This window comes from Meles meles, chromosome 2, assembly GCF_922984935.1.
Source record: "Meles meles chromosome 2, mMelMel3.1 paternal haplotype, whole genome shotgun sequence".
NCBI classification, from domain to species: domain Eukaryota; kingdom Metazoa; phylum Chordata; class Mammalia; order Carnivora; family Mustelidae; genus Meles; species Meles meles.
This window is the reverse complement of record NC_060067.1, coordinates 120,682,073-120,707,428: the sequence shown is the minus strand read 5'-3', so window position 1 is coordinate 120,707,428 and position 25,356 is coordinate 120,682,073. Positions and strand designations below refer to the sequence as shown.

The 25,356-nt window shown below is 40.9% G+C and overlaps 1 protein-coding gene across 2 annotated transcripts; it reads right to left on the bottom strand.

The window, feature by feature from the left end:
• Nucleotides 1–563: 563 nt before the first annotated feature.
• PPM1K (protein phosphatase, Mg2+/Mn2+ dependent 1K) lies at nucleotides 564–25,042 on the bottom strand. Of its 2 annotated transcripts, none has more exons than XM_045997082.1 (7): nucleotides 24,870–25,042; nucleotides 14,849–15,367; nucleotides 13,914–14,014; nucleotides 6,809–6,974; nucleotides 6,308–6,452; nucleotides 5,262–5,396; nucleotides 564–1,877 (listed from the first exon to the last, which is right to left on the bottom strand). In XM_045997082.1, the coding sequence occupies exons 2-7, from the start codon at nucleotides 15,286–15,288 to the stop codon at nucleotides 1,746–1,748; spliced, it is 1,119 nt and encodes a 372-aa protein (XP_045853038.1). In that variant the 5' UTR covers nucleotides 15,289–15,367; nucleotides 24,870–25,042; the 3' UTR covers nucleotides 564–1,745. The 2 variants fall into 2 exon arrangements, with proteins under 2 accessions (XP_045853038.1, XP_045853039.1); XM_045997083.1 differs by lacking the exon at nucleotides 24,870–25,042 and adding an exon at nucleotides 24,165–24,612.
• Nucleotides 25,043–25,356: the final 314 nt, after the last annotated feature.

The window sequence follows — 25,356 nt, the reverse complement described above, 5'->3', positions numbered from 1 at the left end:
CATTGGCGGGGGGGGGGGGGGGGGGGGGGGGGGGGGGGGGGAGGAAATGGAAATATTTGTCACTTTTTTTACCAACGAAAATTCCTGATTAATATATGCAGGAGAACTCGAGATTTATTTTCTTCTATTCTCAAAAAGGTGAGAAGATGTGAATATTTATATTGGACCACGTTCCTTCTAACAACAAACCTTTAAATAAAACATAAAGACAGAAAACCAGTCGACCATGAAAACTGAGATTGGAAGATATACACTCCACCAACTTTACCTTCTTGGTTTCTTTTTGTTTGTCTCTGCAATAAAACTCCACATCATTCTTAACACTCAGTATTTTCCTCACGTCCTACTATTTTATTTGCAAATTACCATATAGCAATGTAGCTTCAACATGCTGGTCTGCTTCTGTGTTTTTCACATCAATAACCCACCACAAAATATCACCCACGGCCATTTTAATTTCACTTCCTCACCTGCCAATAACCATTGGTTCTCCGCTATAAAACTGCCCTCTGTCTGTCAAGAGTCCTTGGGGATAAACTTAACAATAATTTAAAGCTAACTGGTGAAGGAGCTATGCAGGCTTGTTCCCTTTAATTCTCTATGACTCCAAAATTTACATAGGCACATACACCCACACATATAAACAATTTACATTGTCTGCAAAAGTAAACTGCAGATAAAATTCCAAACATGCATGTAGAGATACACATTTTAACAGCAAACTTACATGCAGATATAAAGAAGTATAGTTTTACATTCCTAAATTACATTAACAAGCTGAAATACAGATTGCTTTCATGTTTTAGATCTATTCTATACTATGAATCATAGAAATAAGCAAAAAGAAGACATAAACCTCATACTACGTAGCATCGTCAGTCAACGTGGTATTATTTTTACTGACACATTATCCAACTTGCTTACTCTACACAATAGTACATAAACATACTATATACAAAACAGAGTTAGAGCTAACAAATGGAAACTTTATACAAAATACTTGCTACTCTCAGTATTTAAGTTTGTGTAGGTTTGACCAAAAGACTCAGCCTGTACATAACTTTTCTGATATAAAGGCGTAGTCCATGTATCTATATAGCATTCTTAGCTACAGAAAGAGAAGAATGGAGACTGAGGGACACAGCTGAAATACGAAAGTGCACTGTTGTGAATAGCACACACACTTTAGCAGGGTCATATTAGCTGAATTAATGTCTTTTGCATTGGGAAGTTTACCAGTAAGTGGTCCAGAATACAAAGTATAATCACAGAGAACTCAGTTTTCACACTTACTCCTTGGTAGAACTATTAAAAACAAACACTTGCAGCTAACACATTGCAGAGTTGTCAAAATAGCTATCAGTGCTGAAGAACTTGAAGGCAAGAATCTGTTCCAACAGATTGAATGAGAACAAAAACCATTAAAGGAAACTCATAGCTGCCTAAGAGTTTTAAAAATTAGACATATAACACTCAGCAAGTGTGTCAAAGCCACTTTTCATTTGCTCACTCAACTTGAGACTCCCAATAGCTGAATTATATGTATACTGATACCGAGTATGTATAGTTGAACATAAATATGACAGATATTTATGAAAAGTTACAATGTAAATGGTTAGTACACTTACACTTGTGTACTGATCTATTGAGTCACAGAGTCACCCTGACACTTGTTTGACCTAGTAAGTTTCTTGACATGCTCAGTGAACAAGTGTTTGACAGCAATTCAATGTCCCAGCAAGCAATCAGGCCCATCGTCCACTGGAGGCAAAGCTTCTGCTGAATGAGAAGTTGATTTCAGAGTTCTTGTACTTTCCCCACGCACCAAAAGGCACTACGACCACAGTACTATTGTCTTCACTACCATACTGTATTGCCTGTAAGATTTAGCAGGAAGGAAGAAGAAAACACGGACAATCAGAGTCTGTACAAAGAAAAATAACCAATACTCTGGAAGGCTATAATCTCATTTAAAATAGTTAACAGTGACTTTGCATTCATTCAACATGTATCAATATGTATGACCTTGATACATGTTTATTAGATTGTACACAGAATAACAGATGACTCCCCCCCCAAAAAACCATTATTAATTATATTCCACTGGAGCAATTTTGGCAACAGAAATACCAGTGGACTAAGATCAAGATGTGTAGCTCTTGAAGAAGAAAAGAAAGCATTTAGCATAGGGACTAATACAAGGTAAAAAGTAATAACCTAAGGAAATGAAAGTGTGTAAGATGTAGCAACAGTAAGGTTTATTATGCTCCCTTCGAAATGAAAAGTTGCATAAACTAGATTTCCTACAGTGGGAGAACTGTAAATCAATTTTAAGAACTAATTCAAATAGCAAATGACATAACATTGTCAGAAGTACTTGAGATTATACTGAACAGCAAATGTATTTCAAAAGAATAAACAGCCTGAGGCTAAAACTCTGAGGGAAATGGTTAATAAAAAATATCTTGTAGCTACAAAAAGCATCAAAATATTGGGATGCCTGGGTGGCTCAGTCGGTTAAGTGTCTGCCTTCCGCTCAGGTCATGATCCCAGAGTCCTGGGATCGTGTACCCCATTGAGCTCCTTGCTCAGCGGGCAATCTACTTCTGTCTGCTGCTCCCCCTGCTTATGTTCTCTCTCTCTGACAAATAAATAAAATCTTAAAAAAAATTTTTTTAAAGCATCAAAATATAAAAAAATTTTACAAATAAATTGTAAGACCCCCCCCCCCCAAAAAGTTCAGAACATCGAAGTACTAATATACTTAACATATAGGAAGTTGTTAAAATAACCATGAAAAAGACGAACATGCCCATAAGAAAATGGAAACACACTATATGCACAGACAAGAAATACAAGGGTCTAATGAACCTCTGCAAATGTTTAGTTCCACCAACAAAGAAAAAAGATGCAAATTTAAAACACTAAAATTTGATTTCTCTACCTATCAAATTGGCAAAAAACAATGATTAGCATTTGGAGAAATAGAAATCTATAAACATACTAGAAAACAGTGTAAACTGGAATAGCACTTCTGGAGGGCAATTTGGCAAGCTTATTAAAAGTTTTTGAATAGGGAGCCTGAGTGGCTCAGTCAGTTAAGCATCTGCCTTCAGCTCAGGTCATGATCCCAGAGTCCTGGGGTCGAGTCCAGCATCGAGCTCTCTGTTCACCACAGAGTCTGCTTCTCCCTCTACCCTTTCCACCTGCTCATGATCTCTCTCTCAAATACATAAACAAAATATTTTTTTAAAAAGTTTTAGAATACAGTGTATCCTTTTACCTAGCAATTTTCTTTCTTTTTTTTTTTAAATTTTAAAAGATTTTATTTATTTATTTGACAGAGAGAGAGATCACAAGTAGGCAGAGAGGCAGGCAGAGAGAGGGGGGAAGCAGGCTCCCCGCTGAGCAGAGAGCCCGATGCGGGACTCGATCCCAGGACCCCAGGATCATGACCTGAGCCGAAGGCAGAGGCTTTAACCCACTGAGCCACCCAGGCGCCCCTACCTAGCAATTTTCTAAGAACTTTACCTGAGAAAATAATGTATGAAGGAAAAAGATGTGCACAAGTAGATACAAGATGTTTATACAGCGCTCTTCTTCCCTAGATATTATGGGAAAGTGAAAGAAACTAAATTTGCTGATTAGGGGAACTAGTTAAAGAATTACGGCACAAAAATATAGCAGAATACAGTGCAATCATTAAAATATCATTGGCTGTGTGAATGAGAACACACATATCTAAGAGAGGTAGATGAAATTAGAAAAGAAGTGATCATTCAAAGGATTGGGCCCATTTCTATAATCTCATGAACACACATAGTAAACAAGACAATACTTCATGCTTGCCCATCTACTTTCAAACAAATACTGCTTTTTAAGTGAGGTCTTGGGGCGCCTGGGTGGCTCAGTGGTTTAAACCTCTGCCTTCGACTCAGGTCATGATGTTAGGGTCCTGGGATTGAGCCCCACATCAGGCTCTCTGCTCAGCAGGGAGCCTGCTTCCCCTTCTCTCTCTTCCAGCTGCTCTGCCTACTTGTGATCTCTCTCTCTCTCTCTGTCAAATAAATAAATAAATAATCTTTAAATGAGGTCTTAAGTCTTAATTACAAATATTAGCATTTAAAGGTTTGGGCTAAATCTGCCTTCCCAGTTGCAAATGTAAAAATTGGGAAATAAAAAAATAGCTGTTAAATTAAAGTGTGATTCTAATGATCAGTGATGGCTACAATGTCAAAGAGCTATCTATCCAAACAGAATATTTAAAGAGCACATGGAAATCTACATTTTATTTACTGGGTATTATTGGGCATTCCCAATTTTAGCTCTGATTGACATACTCACACATGACCTATCCATACATCTTTCTGAATTTTTTTTTTCACACACCCATTCTTTTTTTTTTAAGATTTTATTTATTTGACAGACAGAGATCACAAGTAGGCAGACAGGCAAGCAGAGAGCGGGGGGAAGCAGGCTCCTTGCTGAGCAGAGAGCCTGATGCAGGGCTCGATCCCAGGACCCTGAGATCAAGACCTGAGCCGAAAGCAGAGGCTGAACCCACTGAGCCACCCAGATGCCTCTCACACACCTATTCTTAAAAACCAGACATGGATTATGCTACAGTTTTCCTAGACTGGATATTTACTTGCAGCAGTCTAGTTTAATGGTCTAGTGGTTGAATTTGGGAGCTTGGCTGTCTGAGTTTGAAGCCCAGCTCCGCAATTTAATAGTTTTGTGATCTTCAATAAGTTACTTAAACTTTTCAGCCTCAGTGCCTTGGTTCTCCTCATCTGTGGAAAGGGATAGTACTAGCTCTAACCTCAGAATGTTACAGTGATGATTACACGAATTAAATATATGTGAAGTGTCTGACATATAGTAAGTGGTATTACTCTTGACTATTAAAATTATAATTTACTATTGCTATTACTGTCATATCAAGCTGTGTACAAATCCAAAAAATTAACATAGCACATTCCCTGCACACAAGTTTCTGAACTACCTAGGAGAACTGTGAACATTTTTAAAATTGGAACTATTATGGAGTCAAGTGTAAAATTCCTTGTAATACTGAAGCGAAAACACAAAATTTCAAAGTACTCTTAAGCCCATAGTAGCCCGGAGAGGCTGTACTGAGACCTGCACCTGGGTGTTCTCCCTGTCCCCACCTCCCCACAACCCGCGCATGCTCCACGACCCCCTCCCTCCCCCGCACCAGCCTAAATTGGGACTTTTCTAGAAGCTCTTGCTGCTGTCACCTGTTCAATCACTGCATGGGCTGCTTCGTTGGGATCATGGCACTGGTTGACAAAGTCACAGATCTCTTGACTATTCACCATGAAATTAATTCCATCTGTAGTGAGGACCAGGAAGCTGTCATCAGCATGATGTAGCTGCAATCAGAACCAAATAGACTCAACCTTTGAAGAGTATTCAAAATTCAAAGATTTTATCTGTTTGCCAACTGGTCATCCGTGTTTAAGAGCTTAACAGTGAAAATGGAAGGCCAATATCCTGGGCAAAATTAACATTTGTAGCATCAACCACCAAGGACAAACCTGGCATGTACTTAGTAACACCACAAAGGGAGAATCTAGACAGCCAAATGATGAGAGGCAAGCATGGTACAATGGTGGTGGGCACTGCGGTCTCTGGAGCCAAACTTCCTGGGTTCACAGTGTGCCTCTACTTTCTGGCTAGGCAAACACAGGTAAGTTCACCTACACTCTCGATTTGTCTTCTCTGTAAAATGGGGTGCTAGTAGCTGTTCTGGACAGAGCCTGGCCCACAGTAAACCCTACTTAAGTATCTGTTAGACACAATGAATGTAAGTGGGGTAGCTCTCTGCCACCAAGGTTGGGAGCCTCTACTATACGGGACTAGGTGCCGGCACTCGCAGAGAAGGAAGTGTCAGCTCACAACTGGGTGTGTTGAGGGACGTGCACTGTTAACTGGGGCACTGATGACAGCATGCAAAAGATGTCAGAGGAAGGGAGGTGGGCGATTATTTAGTCTGGTGCACAAGAGAGGCCAAGGTCAGATTCTGAGTGGTGGTGATGCTGGATATCACGTGTCGGTGAGGAAGGGCAGCAGAGTCATTCCACCAGGCCATTCCAGCACAGGGTAAAGCAAAAACCAAGCACTTCATCCTACAGCCGGCCAGTATCTTCTTTTATCTGAGAAGTTCATCTATCCTTCCATAAACTACTCCTTTCGAAAGGCATGTTGGCTTCAATAAGGCTTCTAGCTGGAAGTAATCCTGCTTTCATTCCTTGCACAAGTATCAGATGTTGCAGATTGTTACCTTAGTCCTTTTTGTTTCTGGTTCTGCTATTACACCACTGGCTTTAAGATCCAAGTCTCCAAGACTCCTCGTCATTGCAAGTCTGCCATTCACGTGAGGCTGTCCCAAACTATTCCAAGCCACAAAACCACCACATTTCTTGATCCTGGTCCAAGAAAAAAAGACTGACATGATACCCAGAAAATGAAGGCATGGTTATACTTAAGAGAAATCAGTTTAAAATGCAAGGTTTCAGGGTGCCTGGGTGGCTCGGTCAGTTAAGATTCTGCCTTCGGCTCAGGTCACGATCTCGGGATCCTGGGATCGAGCCCCACGTCGGGCTTCCTGCTTAGTAGAGAGTCTGCTTCTCCCTCTCCATCTGCCCCCTCACCACCCCCCGCTCACGCTCTCTCAAATAATAAAATCTTTCAAAAAAATAAAAATAAAATAAAATGCAAGGTTTCATTTCTATCTTGAACTATAGAAACAGCATCCTCGTAGAATGATCAGTGGAGGAGGTACCTTTCTTTTTCATCTTTTCTTTCTGGAGTATGGTCAATGGTCAGCTTCATAGGTTTTCCTTTTCTACACAAAATAGCCCGGCTATCCCCAACACTGGCTACAACCAGTTCAATACCATCTCTCACCAGGGCTACCGTTGCAGTAGTCCCCGAGGTCAGAAGGGTTGCTGTAAACATTATGAAAAAGAGTATAAGTCAGTGACAGTCAAATGATCGGATATGGAATTTGTATTACAAAACACAGGCATGTTAAACTAATGCTGAAATGTGTCATTCTAATCTAACTAGAACTACACAAATAAAATGCAAAGGAACTATGTAAGGAAGAGCATGCAGAGGAAGAAGTATTTAATTCAGTAACAAGGCTCCATGCAAACAGAAAAGATTGCTAACCTAATTTGGTAAAAAGTACAACAGTGTCTCCACATGGCCTCTATTCATATAAACCAGAGCTGACTTGAACTGATAATTATGACACCCTTTTGTGTACATCAGGTGTCCGTATTAAAAGTATTGTATTTTAATTACATTAGCTAAAATGGCAGGATGATTTTTAGGTCTACTGAGCTCATTTAGTTAAGCTGACTTTTCTAAAAATTTTATGCACTTAGAAGGCTTTTTCTTTCATTTCTTAACTCCTATCCTGTGACTGCATTATCAGTTAATAAGCTAAGCAAGAATACCAAGAGCGTATCATTTGCTCTTCAAGCGTTATATTTTATATTCTTTCCTTCTACAATTGTTTTAATTTTACAAATGTTCATCAAAAAAAAAAAAATCCTAAAATGGTTAAAGGTCCACATTCTTTTCTATTTATTTTTGTCCTCCCCAGACATGAAACAAAGTTACAGCCATCATTTTATTAGGAAAATATGGGGTGTGGAGAACGAAGTTCATGCTGGTTTCCCAAACACTTAGTGTTAGTTCACACTTAATTTTCTCTGACCAGTAACAAAATTAAATGTCACTTGGCTTGAGGTTGCCATTGCTTCCTTCATCCAACCCAAACTGCATTTTTGCCTCTTTCTTTGATTTATTCAAACTGCACCTGCCCTAAGTTCTTTACTACGTGTTAAAAATTTTGACGGTGCATTGAGCCTTGCTGAAAGTGAAACTACTGTGAAATTAAGGGCTAAGAAGTAAAGCAAATTGGAAGAAACTGAAAAAGATAATTTATTTAAAGCAGGTATTGTCTTCAGTAACATGGTTAATTCTTTAAAACATCTAAATAAAATATTCAGGTGATCATCCAAAGATGATTTCTTCTTCAAAGGTAGATTTAGGAAAGTGTTACTGATTTGACTGATTGAGGCTTAATATTTCCAATTTTTTCTTTCCAAAAAGACTCTTTAAAATGTATTTAAAAATTTCATCAATAATACATTTTGGATGAAGATATATATATATATATATATATATACACATATTTTCATATTCCAATTGGTATATTAAAATGCCTGCTTTAATCAGAAATGTAAAATGGAAAAAAATTAATAAATCCTAATCTTTTGTATCCATGCTGAATCTAATTTATTGAGAAATAGCATTTATAGCTGCACTATCTTCCCATTGATCTTTCGATTTTGGAACTGTTGCACAAGGTAGTATCTCAGCAATGCTAAAACGTATTACATATTTGTTACTGTATAACGTGACTGTTTTAGCATAAGAATTTTCATATTATAAAAGTTAAATTTTCAGTTTCCCAAAACGTTGTATGATGGAATGGTCAGAGTTTAACCACTGTGATCTTTTCTAACGATGGGAAACACCAGGCAAGAGAGCACAGGCAGTCACTCACATGCTACCCATCCAAGAAACTTAGTATTCCTCTCCTTTGCTTAAGTGATCAGCAGCAGCTTTTTTAAAAAGTGGTTTTAATTAGCTACATCAAAAGAGTTAAAATTTCATAAACGAACACTTCTAAGTTTCACTGTTTAGGATTCTATTGTCATTCACATCCACCTCGGCCACCCAGGAATTTCAAAGGTCTTGAGTTTTAAACAACCCAGCTTCACAGTTCCAAAATCCCAGGATTTATGGGAAATTTTTCAAAACTAACTGTTGATTCTGGTTTGCTAAGGATCTTAGAAATAAAGATTAAATAAACATTTATTTCATTTAACATGGAAGTAAAAATTCTCATTTTTTGCCCTAACAATAAAAACTATAAAACTAAGACATCTTTCAATAAGGTCTTAACACTCACTGGACATTTCCTACTGCAAGTCATCTCAACTAATGGGACAAAGAGGATGTGGGAACCTTCCAGTAGTCCAGGCTAGGAACCGCTGGACTCCTTCACCTGGGACAAAATTAAGCAGATCTCTCTTTCCACTGAAGCCCAGCATATAGTGTCCACGGGCTCCAGGTCTAGAGCTGCTGACCGGGCACAGTTCTCTGCCACAAATAACACGCATAGAGGCAAATAGGAAATTCACCCAGGAATTGTGCTCAAACATTACAAACCTGCAACACAGGGGAGGGCAGAGAAAGAGCTGCAAAATAAGGGGAAGCATTTTTATTTGGGTGAAAATTTCACTAGCAAATTACATAGTATTTCAGGAGGTGCCAGATCAATGAATTCAAGACTCAGTTTGCCCAAGTTGATGGTATTTTGTAGCTGAATCCGTTTTTTCATTGCAGAGTAAAACCTCTTTGCTTCACAGCTTCCCACGGTTGGGAAAACTATATGCAAACTCAGGCATACCAAACATATATGCAGTGTTAACACAGAAACACATCTATACATTCATACTCTCTCTTTCACACATGCATACCACTCACACATACTATAACAGTTACTCCTGAGAAGTAAGACAGTAGCTCTATGGAGCTGAAAAAAAGGCACTGTCAATTTGATTGGTACTAGCATCAGAACTGTCCCAATAACTAACGGGAAAATTCAAGGGTACTGCAGTGAATATTTTGTATCTAACAAGTAGTACATAATCAGAGAGGATGTTCACTACAGTATACCATCAAATTACTAGGAGTCAAATATAAAGAAGGAATTAAAGCACCTCCTGTACCAGATACAAGAAGTACGTATTTGTTAATGACACTTAATGCTTTTTTTTAGTAGACTGATTAATTTAAATTAATTGTTTAAATATCGGCTAGTAAGGCTCTTGAGCTTTGGTGCATGTTTATAAGTTTATGGAAGTCACAAAATGGGTATTTCTGCAGCTCTCTTCTTTCCCCGGTGTTGCAGGTCGACATATCAAAAGAAAAATGATCAAGTTTTTGAATGGCAACATAAAAGTAAAAGCTGTACTTTTCAAAGTATAAACAACCCCTCCCAGTAATTATTGTTTACTATGTAACAAATGTTTACTGTGTAAACAATAATACATATAAATCAATATGGTTTCCAATATTTATTAAACATGGGTGTCCAGACACTCAGGACTCATGAACACTGAAATCCAAGTAATGAACTGAAGCAGTAACAGCACAATAAGTATCTCTTCAATGTTGTCCCTGTTGCTCTTTTCTTTTGGCTGCGCCCAGTGTAAGAAGGGTACTCAAAAACACTGGCTTTCTAACACTGGTTATTTTGTAGGATCAGGTAATGTGAAGCACATGGACGTTTCCAATGGGACTCATGATGCTGCCACAAACATCTCACACTTTAAACGTCAGAGCAAGTCTTCTCTTTCTGATCCATCTGTCTGTTGGGGAACTTTGCTGCTTCCAAGCCTTAAGCAATCCAGAAACACTTGGAAGAGTTTATAGAATGTAAAAGATGTAATCTCAGTTTTCCAACACCCCATTTGTTTTCGGTGAGATTTGTTAATAGACAGGAGCGTAATGGGAAATCATCTGAATTTGCTGGCTGGTTTCATTAGTTGTCAAAATACATATGACTGGCATGAATTGAATACAAAAATATTTAAAGATAATGAAATTAGCTTCATAAATAAGGGTTATTTCAAAATGTGTCAACAACAAATCCACAGGGGCGCCTGGGTGGCTCAGTGGGTTAAGTCTCTGCCTTCTGCTCCAGTCATGATCTCAGGGTCCTGGGATCGAGTGAGCCCACTGGGCTCTCTGCTCAGCAGGAAGCCTGCTTCCCTACCCGCCTCTGCCTGCCTCTCTGGCTACTTGTGATCTCTGTCTGTCAAATAAATAAAGTCTTTTAAAGAAAATCAATAAAAATAGCCAGCAACTTCTAAGGGCAAGATTCTTGCTGTTTTTGGTAAGTGGCATTCTGATTTTCTTCTCCTCAAACCATCGCATTTTAAACTGTAGTAGTAACTATTTTAAATGATAACAGAATAATCTGAAGCACTTTATGCAGATGTGACAGCTTTGGACTAAATTCTTGAAAAGTAAAATATTTTATGTTCCTTTTATTTTGTTTACTTTCTCTCAAGAAAGCTAATATGGTATAATTGAGGGGTACTCCTCCCATTTATACCCCCAATTCTACCATTACTGATTCATTCCCCTACTTAAAATTCAAATCCACACAGGATAACTCATTAAAACACATACACTGTATTAATAATTTCATTAAATTGGCTCTAGGATAATCAAAGAATAAACTGTAATAACTTTGGTGAGAAAGAACAGACATGGAGATCAGGTCAGTCCAAATAACTGAGTGCCTTTCAGATTCTATACAGGGTGCTCAGCGATGGAGATTCAGAATGAATAAGCACAGTTCCTACCTTTAAATCCTTCACTGGAAGGGATCAAGGAGAGAAAATAGGACTGATGCTGATAGAAAAGGCTAAAAAAAAAAAAACCCATAAAAAAACCTGGAAAGGCCAAACTGCACTTACGTCACAATTTTATTTAACTAGCCTGGATCCCACCCATAGCTCTGCCAAAAGAACATTATCCATTCTTATAATGCTGATACAGCTTCAGTTCTTACTAAAAACCCCCCAAAAAAAAAAAAAAAAAAGTTTTTATTTATATAATAACTTTGAAATCTGAAACATGTTTTTTTAATCCACAAATTGAAAAGTTAAATAACTTATACCATCTATCTCCAGTGGCTTTAATATATTTGATAAAATAGGCCCCAAATATCAAAAGGCAATTTTTAGCAACATTGAAAAGATTGGCAACTTACTAAGAATAAATTTTAAAGCTGTTCCCAAAATACTTATTTAAAAACAAACACACAGACCAAGTGATCTCTAAGAATACATACAAAACGAGATTTAAGAACAACAATGTCATAGTAGACCCCTTTCTTTTAGTATAGCACTGGGTAACATTGTCATGCTCCATTGTACTTGTAAACAAATGGCTATTAAATGAAAAGTAAATCTTAGACTACCTTATGAAATTTCTGAGATCATTAGCTCAAGGCATACGACAGCTGAACGAAGTTAAATAATTCAGTTTAAATTATTAGAAAATAATTATATTTTTTATGATTACTTACTTTGTACAACTGTCCCTGAGTAAGGCAGTTTTAGAAAGTTTCTTTTAAGGTAGGCCAATTAAACAATTTTTTTCCTTAAGTTCAAAATTCCCTTTAATTGGAATTTATTATTTTATAAAATGAAAGGGGTCCTCTTATACGCCAAATCTCAGTTTGCAGCATCTTTGTCGATTAGATCTTTTACCAAAGGGCTGACTGCACCCATGAAGGGTTAATGTTTGATTGTTGGCCCACACTCCCCATTATAAGCTTGAGGGTTTTCTTCTGATAGGTAGAGCCCAGTAACAGCTGGGACACACCCCCTACATTAGAGCCAACAAACACCATGGTGTGAGATACAGCCAAGCTGGTTATGGATGAAACCAGAGCATGCCAATCTTCAGAGTCATAAAAATAAAACTACAAGAAAGTGTTTTTGACTCTTCTCTTCTACCTCCTATATTTGACCCATTAGGAACAAGAGCTCAATCGTATACCTACAATTTACCTTCTCTCAACCTCTATTTTCAAAGGTGAGGAGCCAGCTGGAAGGAAAAAAGTCCAAAGGAATGAAGGAGAAGAGAAAATGGGCCGAATGATCTACAAACAAGAAAACAAATCCCTGAACAAAGAGAGTGGACTCTGATGGTTTTCCAAAAAGTATGATGACAGTAAGGTTCTCAAAAAAAAAAAAAAAAAAAAAAAAAAGGCAGGAAAAATCTTGTAAGATGGTGAGGTCTGCATCATTAAACATGCCCATGAGAGAGGCCACTGTGAGTGCCAGGGAAATCCCAGCCCTCACTCTGCAACTGGCCCTTATCAGGGAAATGAGGAGAATTTCCATCCCTATGTTCTCCAACTGAAAATTATGAAATGTTATTTCGCTGGTGCTTTGACTTCCTTTAAATGAAAAGGTGAAGCGAACACAGATTAATATTGTGCCATTCACTTTCAAATCAGTTATGAGGTATGTATGCATACATTTAAATGGTCACTGTGGAAGTTTTCCAGGAGCAAAAGATTGGGGGGGGGGGGGCGGTCAGCTAATTAGAAAACATGAGTTCCGTTTTTCTGAACATTTTTGATAAATTTGGTCAAAATCAGAAACATTCCACTTTCAAAATTTAAGGACATGCAGTAGATAAATTTTAAAAATTCAGCAGACATGTTCTTGTGTTTAACAACTAAAAACAAAAACAACATCCCTGGTTACCACAAAGCTGCAAGACCAAACTCTTCCTTCTAATTAAACAAAACAGTGCATATTAGCCATTGTCTTTTCTTATTTAGGACCAGTTAGCAGTTTTCTTCTTGTCTGGACAATTACTACATGGCTAAATGAGATTACCTCTAGTGTCTTTCGGTACTTGCTCATCAGATTCATCTAAAAAACCCAAAACTGTAAACGCTCCCACAGTATGGACCTCCTGTTCATATAAAGAGCAAATTTAAAAAATTTTTAATCTTTTTAAAATTTAAATTCAGTATCAGAACCATTTTAGAGCTTCAATTTTTGAAAAATTCTCCAGGATATTTCATTTAAAAATGAGGTTCTAACATTAATTTGGATTCCAAACAGCATTTAAAGTTATTCCTTCTATAAAACCACCTTCAAAATAAGCATCCTCATGAATAAACTTACATTCCCACCCCAAAGGGCTTAAATTGTTTCCTTTATTTGGACAAGCCCCAAGACTCTAAGGAATGTGACTGTTTTACTTACCATCCGCAGACAGGTGGGCGTGCCTTGAAAAGGCTTTATCTATTTCTAGAAAAGCCAAGGTCAACACAGTTTCCAAGTTCTTCTCCTTAGGAAGCAAGTCCCTTTATGGAGAGGGAAAAAGAGTCCCAAACAACTGTTTTATAATAGGTTTCTCTTCTTCATCCAGGTCCCTCTAGCTAGCTGTTAGTCCACACAATGGACTGCCATGGTTTGTATTTCAGATGCTTAAAATCCATAGATTAGCAAATCAAAGTAGGAAATTACTAGACTAGGAAATAAGACTTTAAGAACCACAAAAGTCCAAGTCTCCCTCCGTAAAGATGAATACTCTCTATCTACAACCCTGAGAGGTCAAAATTTCCTTCAAATAAATTTACATTACTGAGTTCAAAATATGAAGAAATCAACTGATGAACAGAGTAACTATACACAAGAAAACAAGAAACTGTCATGTTCTCCCTTTTAATTCAAGTCATATGGTCCCCAAAATACATTAATAACTGCAGTAAATAAACTTTTTTAAGAGCTCCAAAATACCCTCATTAAATGCATTTTCCCCACATACTGTCAATCATCTAAAGCTACTGGTACCACTTGGAAGAAGAATTACCATTTATTGAAGAACCGCAAGTCGTACACTGGTAGGAGTAAATGCTTTTCATAATACACAAGATCGTGCAGCTTGTACGACTTAGCTTGACACGATCACAAATCTAAGTGCTTTTGATCCTGGTCAATGTTCTCACCAGGCCGAATGGTAATAACCATCAGGAGTAACAAGGGGCAGGCTTAAGCTACTGCTTGTTCCTCAACCAACGGTATGGAACCACTCAGTTAACTAGGGTAACCCTGAACATCTCAGCCAAAAGGCTGACGTTTCAAACCTGAAGTATAAGGTAAACTGCAAAGTCAAGAGTGAAAGCCACTGTACATACATGATGCATTTCTCCATGTGGGTGTGACAGAAATCCGCGGCTGCAGGTCCGCCGTGGCCGTCATACACCGCGAAGTACAGGACCTCATCCGTCAGCTGAGCGCTGTCAAACCGGTCTTCATTCTCTTTCCGTTTCCCAATATGCGAGGCGCAGCCCACCTTCTCCAGGCTGATTTTGGGAATTGGCTTGCCATACTTAATGCTGGGCGGCAGCAGGATGGGCTCATCAATACGGTTATCCCAGATCCCAAAATTATCCCAGGTGGCCGGACGCCCACTACCATCCAGATCAAACCGAGAGCACCTGCGCTCCGACGTGGAGCTGTGGCAGGTGGGTGTCAGCCGCTTGTCGTCCTGCAGTAGGCGGGACCTTAGCAGCACTCTCCTTCTCACGTGGTTCCCACCGCTTCTCACCAAAGTAATTAAGGCAGCTGTGGACATACCTCAACTCCAAAGGACTCGGGAATGAGGGAAAGACCAACAGAACAATAATGGAATGTTTTCAAGAAAAATGATGCAGCTGAGGAGGTGGGAGAGGGGGAGAGAGAGAGAGAAAGAAAGAGAGAGAGAGATTCCATCAGTAATTTCACATGTAATTGAGGTATCATTAGATATTACCAAAACGTAGGGCCATAAAGAATGCGGCACCTAACAGCCTACTTCTAAGAACAGTGGAGCAAAACCAAAATTGATTTACATACCCCTTTCACAGTGTTTAAATTCTATAAACATTTGACAATGTGTATGTATCATGTAGAACAAGTGTTTCTCAAACTTTAACCTACAGTCACCCCGGGAACTTGTTAAAACACAGATTCTGCTTCAGTCTGCCTGGGGTGGAACCTGAGATTCTGCATTTCGAGCCAGCTCCCTGGTGACAGCAAACTGCTGATTCCTCAGGCCCATACTCTGCATAGCAAGAATGTAAAATCCAGGGGCGCCTGGGTGGCTCAGTGGTTTGAGCCGCTGCCTTTGGCTCAGGTCATGATCTCAGGGTCCTGGGATCGAGCCCCGCATCGGGCTCTCTGCTCCGCGGGGAGCCTGCTTCCCTCTCACTCTCTCTGCCTGCCTCTCTGTCTACTTGTGATCTCTCTCTGTCAAATAAATAAATAAGGGCGCCTGGGTGGCTCAGTGGTTTAAGCCGCTGCCTTCGGCTCAGGTCATGATCTCAGGGTCCTGGGATCGAGTCCCGCATCGGGCTCTCTGCTCGGCAGGGAGCCTGCTTCCCTCTCACTCTCTCTGCCTGCCTCTCTGCCTGCTTGTGATCTCTCTCTGTCAAATAAATAAATAAAATCTTTAAAAAAAAAAAAAAAAAAAAAAAAAAATAAATAAATAAAAAAAATCTTTAAAAAAAAAAAAAGAATGTAAAATCCAGGTGTAAATAAATATTCTTCCCTTTGTTAAGGCCATTGCTCTGAAGAAAAGATAGGGGCAAATGTTGACAGTTCCAAAGTCTCTTAAGGAGGAAAGAAGTAAAAATAATTGGTTAAAGAATAGTTAGGACAGGGGTGCCTGGGTGGCTGAGTTGTCCAGTGTCTGCCTTCGGCTCAGGTCATGATCCCAGAGTCTTGGATGGAGCCCCACATCAGGCTTTAAGCTCAGTGGGGAGCCTGCTTCTCCCTCTCCCACTCCCCCTGCTTGTGTTCCCTCTCTTGCTATCTCTCTGTCAAATAAATAAATAAATAAAATCTTTTTAAGAAAAAATAGGACAGTTCTGGGGCACCTGGGTGGCTCAGTGGGTTAAGCCTCTGCCTTTGGCTCGGGTCATGATCCCAGAGTCCTGGGATCGATCCCCGCATTGAGCTCTCTGCCTACTTGCGATCTCTGTCTGTTAGATAAATAAATAAAATCTTAAAAAAAAAAAAAAGGACAGTTCTATACTCAGAGTGCCCAAGTTTTAACAAAGACAAAATCTAGGATCTAAATTCTGTTTTAAGATTTGTCAACTTAGGGGGCGCCTGGGTGGCTCAGTGGATTAAGCCGCTGCCTTCGGCTCGGGTCATGATCTCAGGGTCCTGGGATCGAGCCCCGCATCCGGCTCTCTGCTCCGCAGGAAGCCTGCTTCCTCCTCTCTCTCTGCCTGCCTCTCTGCCTACTTGTGATCTCTCTCTCTGTCAAATAAATAAATAAAATCTTTTAAAAAAATAAAAATAAAAAATAAAAAGATTTGTCAACTTAGGGACGCCTGGGTGGCTCAGTGAGTTAAGCGGCTGCCTTCGGCTCGGGTCATGACCATAGGGGTCCTGGAATCGAGTCCCCACATCAGCCTCCCAGCTCAGCGGGGAGCCTGCTTCTCCCTCTGCCTGCTGCTCTCCCTGCTTGTGCTCCCTCGCTCTTTCTCTCTCTCTGACAAATAAATAAATCAATTTTTTTAAAAAACTGTCAACTAAACTTCACATACTTCATTACTATTGTTAATGAAGAATGGTTCATGCAAACACTCCCACAGGCACAAAGAAGAGACAGTTCTGATGTGTGTGATCACTGGGACTGGGGGACCCCACCCTTGTGAGTTATGAGCAACTGATTTATGCATTTACATAAACAGCTGCTGGTCTCCTATCTACCCGTCCAGCAGCCCAGCCCTTGTGTGCCCTGCAGACTGGGAGCTACTGCCTGAGACCACATTTCTTTTAAACTATTACTCTGCACCCCCATTTCTGGACTCTGCCCCAAAGCTGAATCCTCCCCTGGGTGTTGTCCGGGGGAATTCCTACACCCCTGCAAGAAGGGCTGTGTTCCTGGCAGTTTTCCATACAAATAAGGTTCCAAGCAAAAATTCAACTCCAGGCTACTTTGTTCTGTTACTTAATGTATTTAAAAAAAAAAAAAAAACCAACTGGAAAAGATAGCATAATGTCAAGATTTGATAATGCTGGTGGAAGGTATACCGGTATTATATTACTCTCAACTGTATGTCTGAATTATTTCACAATAAAAAGGGAACTTGAAAAAAATACCTCAGCAAAAGGCACATACCCACACACACAAAGCCCAACTTGAGTTGAACCCATAAGTACATGCACTGCAGATTTCAAATAATCATTTTCAAATAAATTTTTGGAAATCAGTCTAGTTGTGTGAGAACAGTAAATAAAACAGTAGAAAGAAAAGATGACGTTCTAAAGAGCTCCCTTAGATATCTCTACAACAAAAAACATGTGTGCCCTGCCTTCATAGATTTTAGTATAAAGAAGTCCTCCCAAAGAATGAATGTATCGTGAAAAACTTAGGCGGCCATTCCTTCTTGGCCTTTTAGCTAATAGCATGTGTACAAGATTGAAACTCCCTTCTATGACAATATTAGGGGTGGAGGAGACGTAGTATCCTGGTTATCAAGTATCAAACAGAAGCAACACATTAAACTACCCAAAAAAAGTGTTTATCCCTTTGCTTCTGACTGAAGGTGATCTTTTTATTCAGCAATGATAACTATGTTAAAGAAAGGTAAGGACTTGGGAAGAAATTTCAAACTATAATACAATCTACGCTAGGAAACTGATTATTGATAGAGATACTTCACAAAGCAGCTTTATACCATACAGAAAAAAAAGAAAACTTTTAAGATACGCTTCTTACAAACCATTCATATTGAAGAGTGCAGCAGAAATTAGTGAAGCATAATTCTTTTTTCTTTTACACTGAGCTGTAATTGACAATACAATATTGTATTAGTTTCAGGGGCACAATATAATGAGTCTGTTTTTGTATAAGCAAAGTACTATTCTTTTGGCTTCAGTCTGAAATCATGTGCGCTTTATTCAGCCTTGGGCCTTTTTGCAGTTGTTCACCTAATTTAAACAAGAGTTCTAGAATTAGAACCAAATAAATATTGATAAATTTTTTTGCAGCTCTTCTAGGGCACTCTTGTCTTCTCTCTCTCTCCTCCAAAAACAAACAAAACCAGAGCTGCATTTTTAGCAGGGATCAAATATCCACTGGAAACATTATTTAAGAATGAAATAAAATGGGGCGCCTGGGTGGCTCAGTCGGGTGAGCATTGGGCTCTTGGTTTCAGCTCATGTGCTGATTTCATGGGTTATGGGCTCCAGCCCCACTGTTGGGCTCTGTGTTCAGCGTGAAGTCTACGGGGGATTCTCTCCCCCTGCTCCTTCCTCCGCACACTTCGGCTCTTTCGCTCTCTCCACCCCCGCCCCCGAAATAAATAACTAAATCTTTAAAAAAAAAAAAAAAAAAAGAATGAAATAAAATGGAAGTTGGGCAATTTCTGTAAAAGCCCCGCTAGGGGGCACTTGGGTGGCTCAGTGGGTTAAGCTTCTACCATCAGCTCAGGTCATGATCTCAGGATCCTAGGAACTAGCCCCATTATCCTACTCTCGGCTCAGCCGGGAACCTGCTTCCGCCTCCCCGCCTGCCTCTGCCTACTTGTGATCTCTGTTAATGAATAAAATCTTAAAAAAATAAATAAATAATTATAAGCTTCGCTAGACTAAAATCAATCATCAACCTGGCCTTCTTCCTCATTTATTATCTGCACAATCATCTCAGAAAGTAAGCAAAATAGGAGCGCCTGGGTGGCTCAGTGGGTTGAAGCCTCTGCTTTCAGCTCAGGTCATGATCTCAGGGTCCTTGGGTTGAGTCCCGCATCGGGCTCTCTGCTCAGCAGCGAGCCTGCTTTCCTCTCTCTCTCTCTCTCTCTGCCTGCCTCTCTGTCTACTTGTGATCTCTCTCTGTCAAATAAATAAATAAAATCTTAAAAAAAAAAAAGTAAGCAGAAGAGTCACAGGAAAACATTTACTTTGGGGGATACTTTTCCGCACAGATGAAACGTCAGCCAGATATAGAACTAGATCAGCACCACTTATGCAAGCAGGTGACAGTATATTTCCAAAGCATTATAACTAAATCATATTAATCTCCTTATTCCCTGGGGAAACATTCAAAGACAACCCTGTATTCCCAAGCTAAATAACTACTTTGAATTAAACCTGCACAAAGACAACCTGTATTCCCAAGCTAAATAACTACTTTGAATTAAACCTGCACATCAAAAAAAGTTTCCTCCAGGGATTCAAGCTAAGAATTAGCCATCAGCTGCCCCCAGTTCTCCAAATGTCCACAGAAATGACTACACACTGACTAGCAGACAAGAGAGTCTAATTTATGATGTGGGGAAGAAACCCAAAGTCTGCGGAGAAAAAACAAAAAAAACAAAAAACCCAATCAATGTTCTTCATAACAAAAAGAGTGGAGAACAACCTGACAACACACCTAAGAGATACTTTTATTATTTGTCAGTTTGACAATTATAAATTGGCATGTATTTATCATTCTACCCCTCCCCCCCCAAAAGTTATTCAGGAATCTTTTAATGTCAATCTCTCAGTCAGAAATCAAGACTAGGGTGCCTAGCTGGCTCAGTTGGTTAAGCAACTGCCTTCAGCTCAGGTCATGGTCCCAGAGTCCTGGGATCGAGTCCCACATCAGGCTCCCAGTTCCATGGGGAGTCTGCTTCTCCCTCTGACCTCCCCTATCGTGCTCTCCCTCACTCTGTCTCTCTCTCTCTCTCTCAAAATAAATAAATAAAAATCTTAAAAAAAAAAAAAAAAAGAAATCAAGACTAGGTTATTTTTTTTTTAAGATTTTATTTATTTATTTGACAGACAGAGATCACAAGTAGGCAGAGAGAGAGGAGGAAGCAGGCTCCCTGCTGAGCAGAGAGCCGGATGCGGGGCGCGATCCCAGGACTCTGGGATCATGACCTGAGCTTAAAGCAGAGGCTTTAACCCACTGAGCCACCCAGGCGCCGCAAGGCTAGGTTATTTTTTAAACTATTTTAACATTTATAGTCAATCTTTGAAAGTAAAAGTCATCCAAAAGAGTCAAAGGGCAGAATTCCACGTGAAATCTAGTTGAAGACACAAAAATGTCAGAGCAAAAGTTAAATCAACCAAGAGCACAAGAATATATTACCTCGGGCACCTGGGTGGCTCAGTGGGTTAAAGCCTCTGCCTTCGGCTCAGGTCATGATCCCAGAGTCCTGGGATCAAGCCCCACATCAGGCTCTCTGCTTAGCAGGGGGCCTGCTTCCTCCTCTCTCTGCCTTCTCTTCCTTCCCTCTCTCTCTGCCTCTCTGCCTACCTATGATCTGTCTGTCAAATAAATAAATAAAATCTTAAAAAAAAAAAAGAATATATTACTCACACATCATATTCAACTAGCAAATATAAAATGCAAAAACAATCTTAAGATCTTAAGATTAAAGATCTTAATCTTAAGAAAATAAAGATAAATAACTTGGCTGGAATGCTAGTGACAGAACAGGTTACTTATACCAACAGCCTACACTACATAAATATATATATTTTTAAAAGGATTTTATTTATTTGACAGACAGAGATCACAAGTAGGCAGAGAGGCAGAGAGAGAGGGGGAAGCAGGCTCCCTGGTGAGCAGAGAGCCTCATGCGGGGCTTGATCCCAGGACCCTGAGATCATGACCTGAGCCGAAGGCAGAGGCTTTAACCTGGTGAGCCACCCAGATGCCCCCAAACTAAACTATATTGATAGTCATAGACCAAAAGGGGGAAAAAAGGACAATTTTCCTTCTAGACCAAATTGTTCCAAATTCCTTTTTATTTCCCAGTCAAAACAAAAATTTATGTCGCACAAATTTACTTTTCATCACATGAATATTTAACAATGTGAGTATGCACACATATATACACACACAAAGAAACCCTATATATTCTACATACTGTCAATAAATAAATGCCTGAAACCATTTTCCTTTTTCATCATTTTCACACTGATTTGTGTGACCAGGGCTTCTCCATCTTCCTCCTTAATGTTTTTTTTTTTTTAAAGATTTTATTTATTTATTTGAAAGACAGAAATTACAAGCAGGTGGAGAAGCAGGCAGGCAGAGAGAGAAGGAAGCAGGCTCCCTGCTGAGCAGAGAGCCCGACGCGGGGCTCGATCCCAGGACTCTGGGATCATGACCTGAGCCGAAGGCAGAGGCTTTAACCCACTGAGCCACCCAGGCGCCCCCCTCCTTAATGTTTTAACAGTTTAATAGGATACTTGAAAGTCCTGACACAGAACCCGTGACCAGTGAAAAATGTTGGCACCTGGTTTAACAATTCTGACTAGCAGGAGGGATTCTCAGCAAAGGGGGTTAAATTGGAAGTAAGCTCTGACACCATGCGTGTAGGCACAGAAATTCTGCATGAGGGCACTGCTGAAAGCCCACATCCTGCGAGTAGGAAACCTCAGGTGAAATGTATCAGGAAGGAGAAAAAGAATTCATTTGGTTTGTAGTGAACTTTTAAAATACATACTTGATTTAAAAATAAAAGGTGGTGGGCGCCTGGGTGGCTCAGTGGGTTAAGCCGCTGCCTTCGGCTCAGGTCATGATCTCAGGGTCCTGGGATCGAGTCCCACATCGGGCTCTCTGCTTGCAGAGAGCCTGCTTCCCTCTCTCTCTCTCTGCCTGCCTCTCTATCTACTTGTGATCTCTCTCTATCAAATAAATAAATAAAATCTTTAAAAAAAAAAATAAAAGGTGGTTAAGAAAAGCCACAATATTGGGGCGCCTGGGTGGCTCAGTGGGTTAAAGCCTCTGCCTTCAGCTCAGGTCATGATCCCAGGATCCTGGGATCGAGCCCCGCGTCGGGCTCTCTGCTTGGCAGGGAGCCTGCTTCCTCCTCTCTCTCTCTCTCTCTGCCTGCCTCTCTCCCTACTTGTGATCTCTATCTGTCAAATAAATAAATAAAATCTTAAAAGAAAGAAAAAAAGAGAAGCCACAATATAGGGCGCCTGGGTGGCTCAGTGGTTTAAGCCGCTGCCTTCGGCTCAGGTCGTAATCTTAGGGTCCTGGGATCGAGTCCCACATCGGGCTCTCTGCTCGGCAGGGAGCCTGCTTCCCTCTCACTCTCTCTGCCTGCCTCTCTGCCTACTTATGATCTCTCTCTGTCAAATAAATAAATAAAATCTTAAAAAAAAAAAGAAAAGCCACAATATATAGCTACAAGATTGCTATGCCAGTTTTGCATCTTCTTATCATTCCCATTTTATAACCCCTCAATGGCTTAAATACCTCAAAGCTATCCAAATTTATTTTTGCAGTCAAATGCTCTACCCCTGAGCTATACCCCCCCAAATTTATTTTTGGATAAGAGAGTCACTCACTGTTTCTGGAAAGAGGATACACTTGGGATTTCAGTTAAACTGCTGACTGCTGAAAGCAGGTCAAAAGGGCAATTTATTGTTGAAATTTCAAGTGCATGCCAACATTATTCAGTCATTCTATGGTTCAGTACTGCAGAAAGCTGTTTAGATTTATCCCTCCAGCAAAAAAAAATGTAAGAAAATATTCATATTTGCCCATTATAAAGCAAAACTCAGGTACCTTTACATCAGTAATTTGCACAAAGGATACACGTGGAATTTTAATATTCTCAAAGCAAATATTTATCAACTTTTTTAAAGACAAGCAATGCATCCCAGGAAATTCAAATATTTCAGGAAATGTGGGCTCCAATATTTTATCAATACTCCGCTGGGAGGAAGGGAAACAAAGTGTAATAACGTTCATGAGGGAAAAAACAATAAAAACCCCCAAATGATTCCCCTTGGGTTTGATGTGAACATGTTTAGATGTTTAGAGGAAGGAAAGTCATGAAAAGTGCTCATTATTCTAATTCCATACACATATTTTAAAACATCTTTGTTAATGTGGATACAATTCATACACTACGTTCCAAGCCTGTACCTTTATACTTCATTTAAGGATTTTCCTTGACATTCTATACTACGTCAACAGCGCATCTCCCCTCTTCTCCTCTTCTCTAAAGATTCTAGTCAAGGGAGGTGCCTGTGTCAACAGAAAGTGACTATGGCTGCAAGAAAAAAACATTAACAAGAACTCACTGCTCAAAAATTGTAACTATTTTATTACCCAGTGGTGCATCTGTTCTCTTCCTCTAATACCGTGACATCACTACTCTTCTTCAAGACCATTATAATCCGTCACTTGTCACTCATTCTGACACCGACGACAATCTCATTCCTTCCTCCGCACTGGTGGAGGATGAGTGCAAAGGGCTTAAGCGGCCTTGCTGCTCGTTTTCAGTCTGAAGCTCAGAAAGGCCAGTGGAGTTTTAGGCTTTGTCGCCTCCTGTGAAATCTCTCACCTACATGAAGCGGTTACTAAAACACACACACACACACCCCCACCCACCCACCCACCCTCACCAGCCACAAGGCTTCTCCTGGCAAGGCAAAACCCACATCCTCAGATCGACACCAACCAGGGCTCTGCATCCTGGCTCTACTCCGGTCCCCTGAAACGCTCACCCTCGGACAGTTCAGGATCCTGGGCTCGCTCGCTGGCTGTGACAGATCAGTAGCCAATGTGACACAGGGCAGGAAGCACACCCTCCCGCCCGCGCAGCGCTGCAGATGGCTGGGTTCCCTCCAGCACCTTCCGCCGCCCGGTCTCCGCCTCCCAACCACCCTCTCGCCGCACAGATCTCGGGCGTCGCCACGTCTCCTTCACCCCGGTTCCATCGGCGGCGGCAACGCGACGTTGACCCCTGCAGCATCCTCGAGTCCGGAGTGGGAGCCGGGCGACCCGGATCCTCGCTAACCGGGAAACGCTAACGAGCAGCCCCCGCCTTTTTCACCATCCAGTTCGTGGTCCCTCCTGCCTTCCAGCCCCGGCCCACTCCACTCGCAATGGTGGCGCCTCCAGCCTGCAAGTCAAGTTTAAGGTCGAGCATGGGGGGTCCCGGCGGGAAACGCCCACTGCCCGCAGCGCAGTCCGGGTGGGCCGCGACAGAACGTGCTACTCATGACCTCCAAAGAGAAGAAAGCGGCGCGCAGAGAATCCAGACGCTGACTGTGGGGCTGGGGATTTGGACTCACATTTCCCCTCCCCTCCCTAACGAACCCTCCGTTTCCCCTCCATTCCGCAGACTCTGGGCGCTGGGATGCGACCCCACCTATAAATAATATCTTAAACTGTTAGCAATAAATGAAGTGCACTCTCTAGGCTCTTACCTCGCGACGGGCGCGTCCCTGGAATTTTCTAATTAATGAACGGAGGGCGGGGAAGGGACTTCCCCGCTGGGCAAGTAAGATTGCCTTCTCCGATGTTTCTGATTTCTGGAGCAAGCAGCTAGCACAGCCACTGGCTCTCCCACTGGAAAATCTCCCCAGTTTTTCACCCGCAGTGAGCCAGATGGAGAGGGGGAATACTGTTCCCGCTGACTGACGGCAACTCTGGCCAATCCGCGCTCGGAGAGGCGGTGCGCCGGCCGCCCGCCCTCGGTCGTAGCCAATCATGGGTTCCAACGGAACGAGCCTCCCCGCGACTGCAATTTGGTTTGGCTGACTTTTCGCAGCTCGCTGTAGAGGGACGTCGACCTGGGCCAGTAGCGGCTCGAGGTGACATCCCGCCCTCTCCGAAGGCCTTGACGGTAGGGCCAATGAAGGGGCGCCTGGGAGGTGGGTGGGATCGGGAGGTGGGGTAAATCGCCCGCGGGTC

Bases quoted from the DNA above. Each gene is read 5' to 3' on its own strand.
- PPM1K (XM_045997082.1), bottom strand. From the start codon at position 15,288: ATGTCCACAGCTGCCTTAATTACTTTGGTGAGAAGCGGTGGGAACCAC. The intron at 14,015-14,848 runs GTATGTACAGTG...CTCTCCATAAAG, and splicing joins CACATGGAGAAATGCATCAT to GGACTTGCTTCCTAAGGAGA. The intron at 6,975-13,913 runs GTAAGTAAAACA...TAATGTTTACAG, and splicing joins CGCCCACCTGTCTGCGGATG to CAACCCTTCTGACCTCGGGG.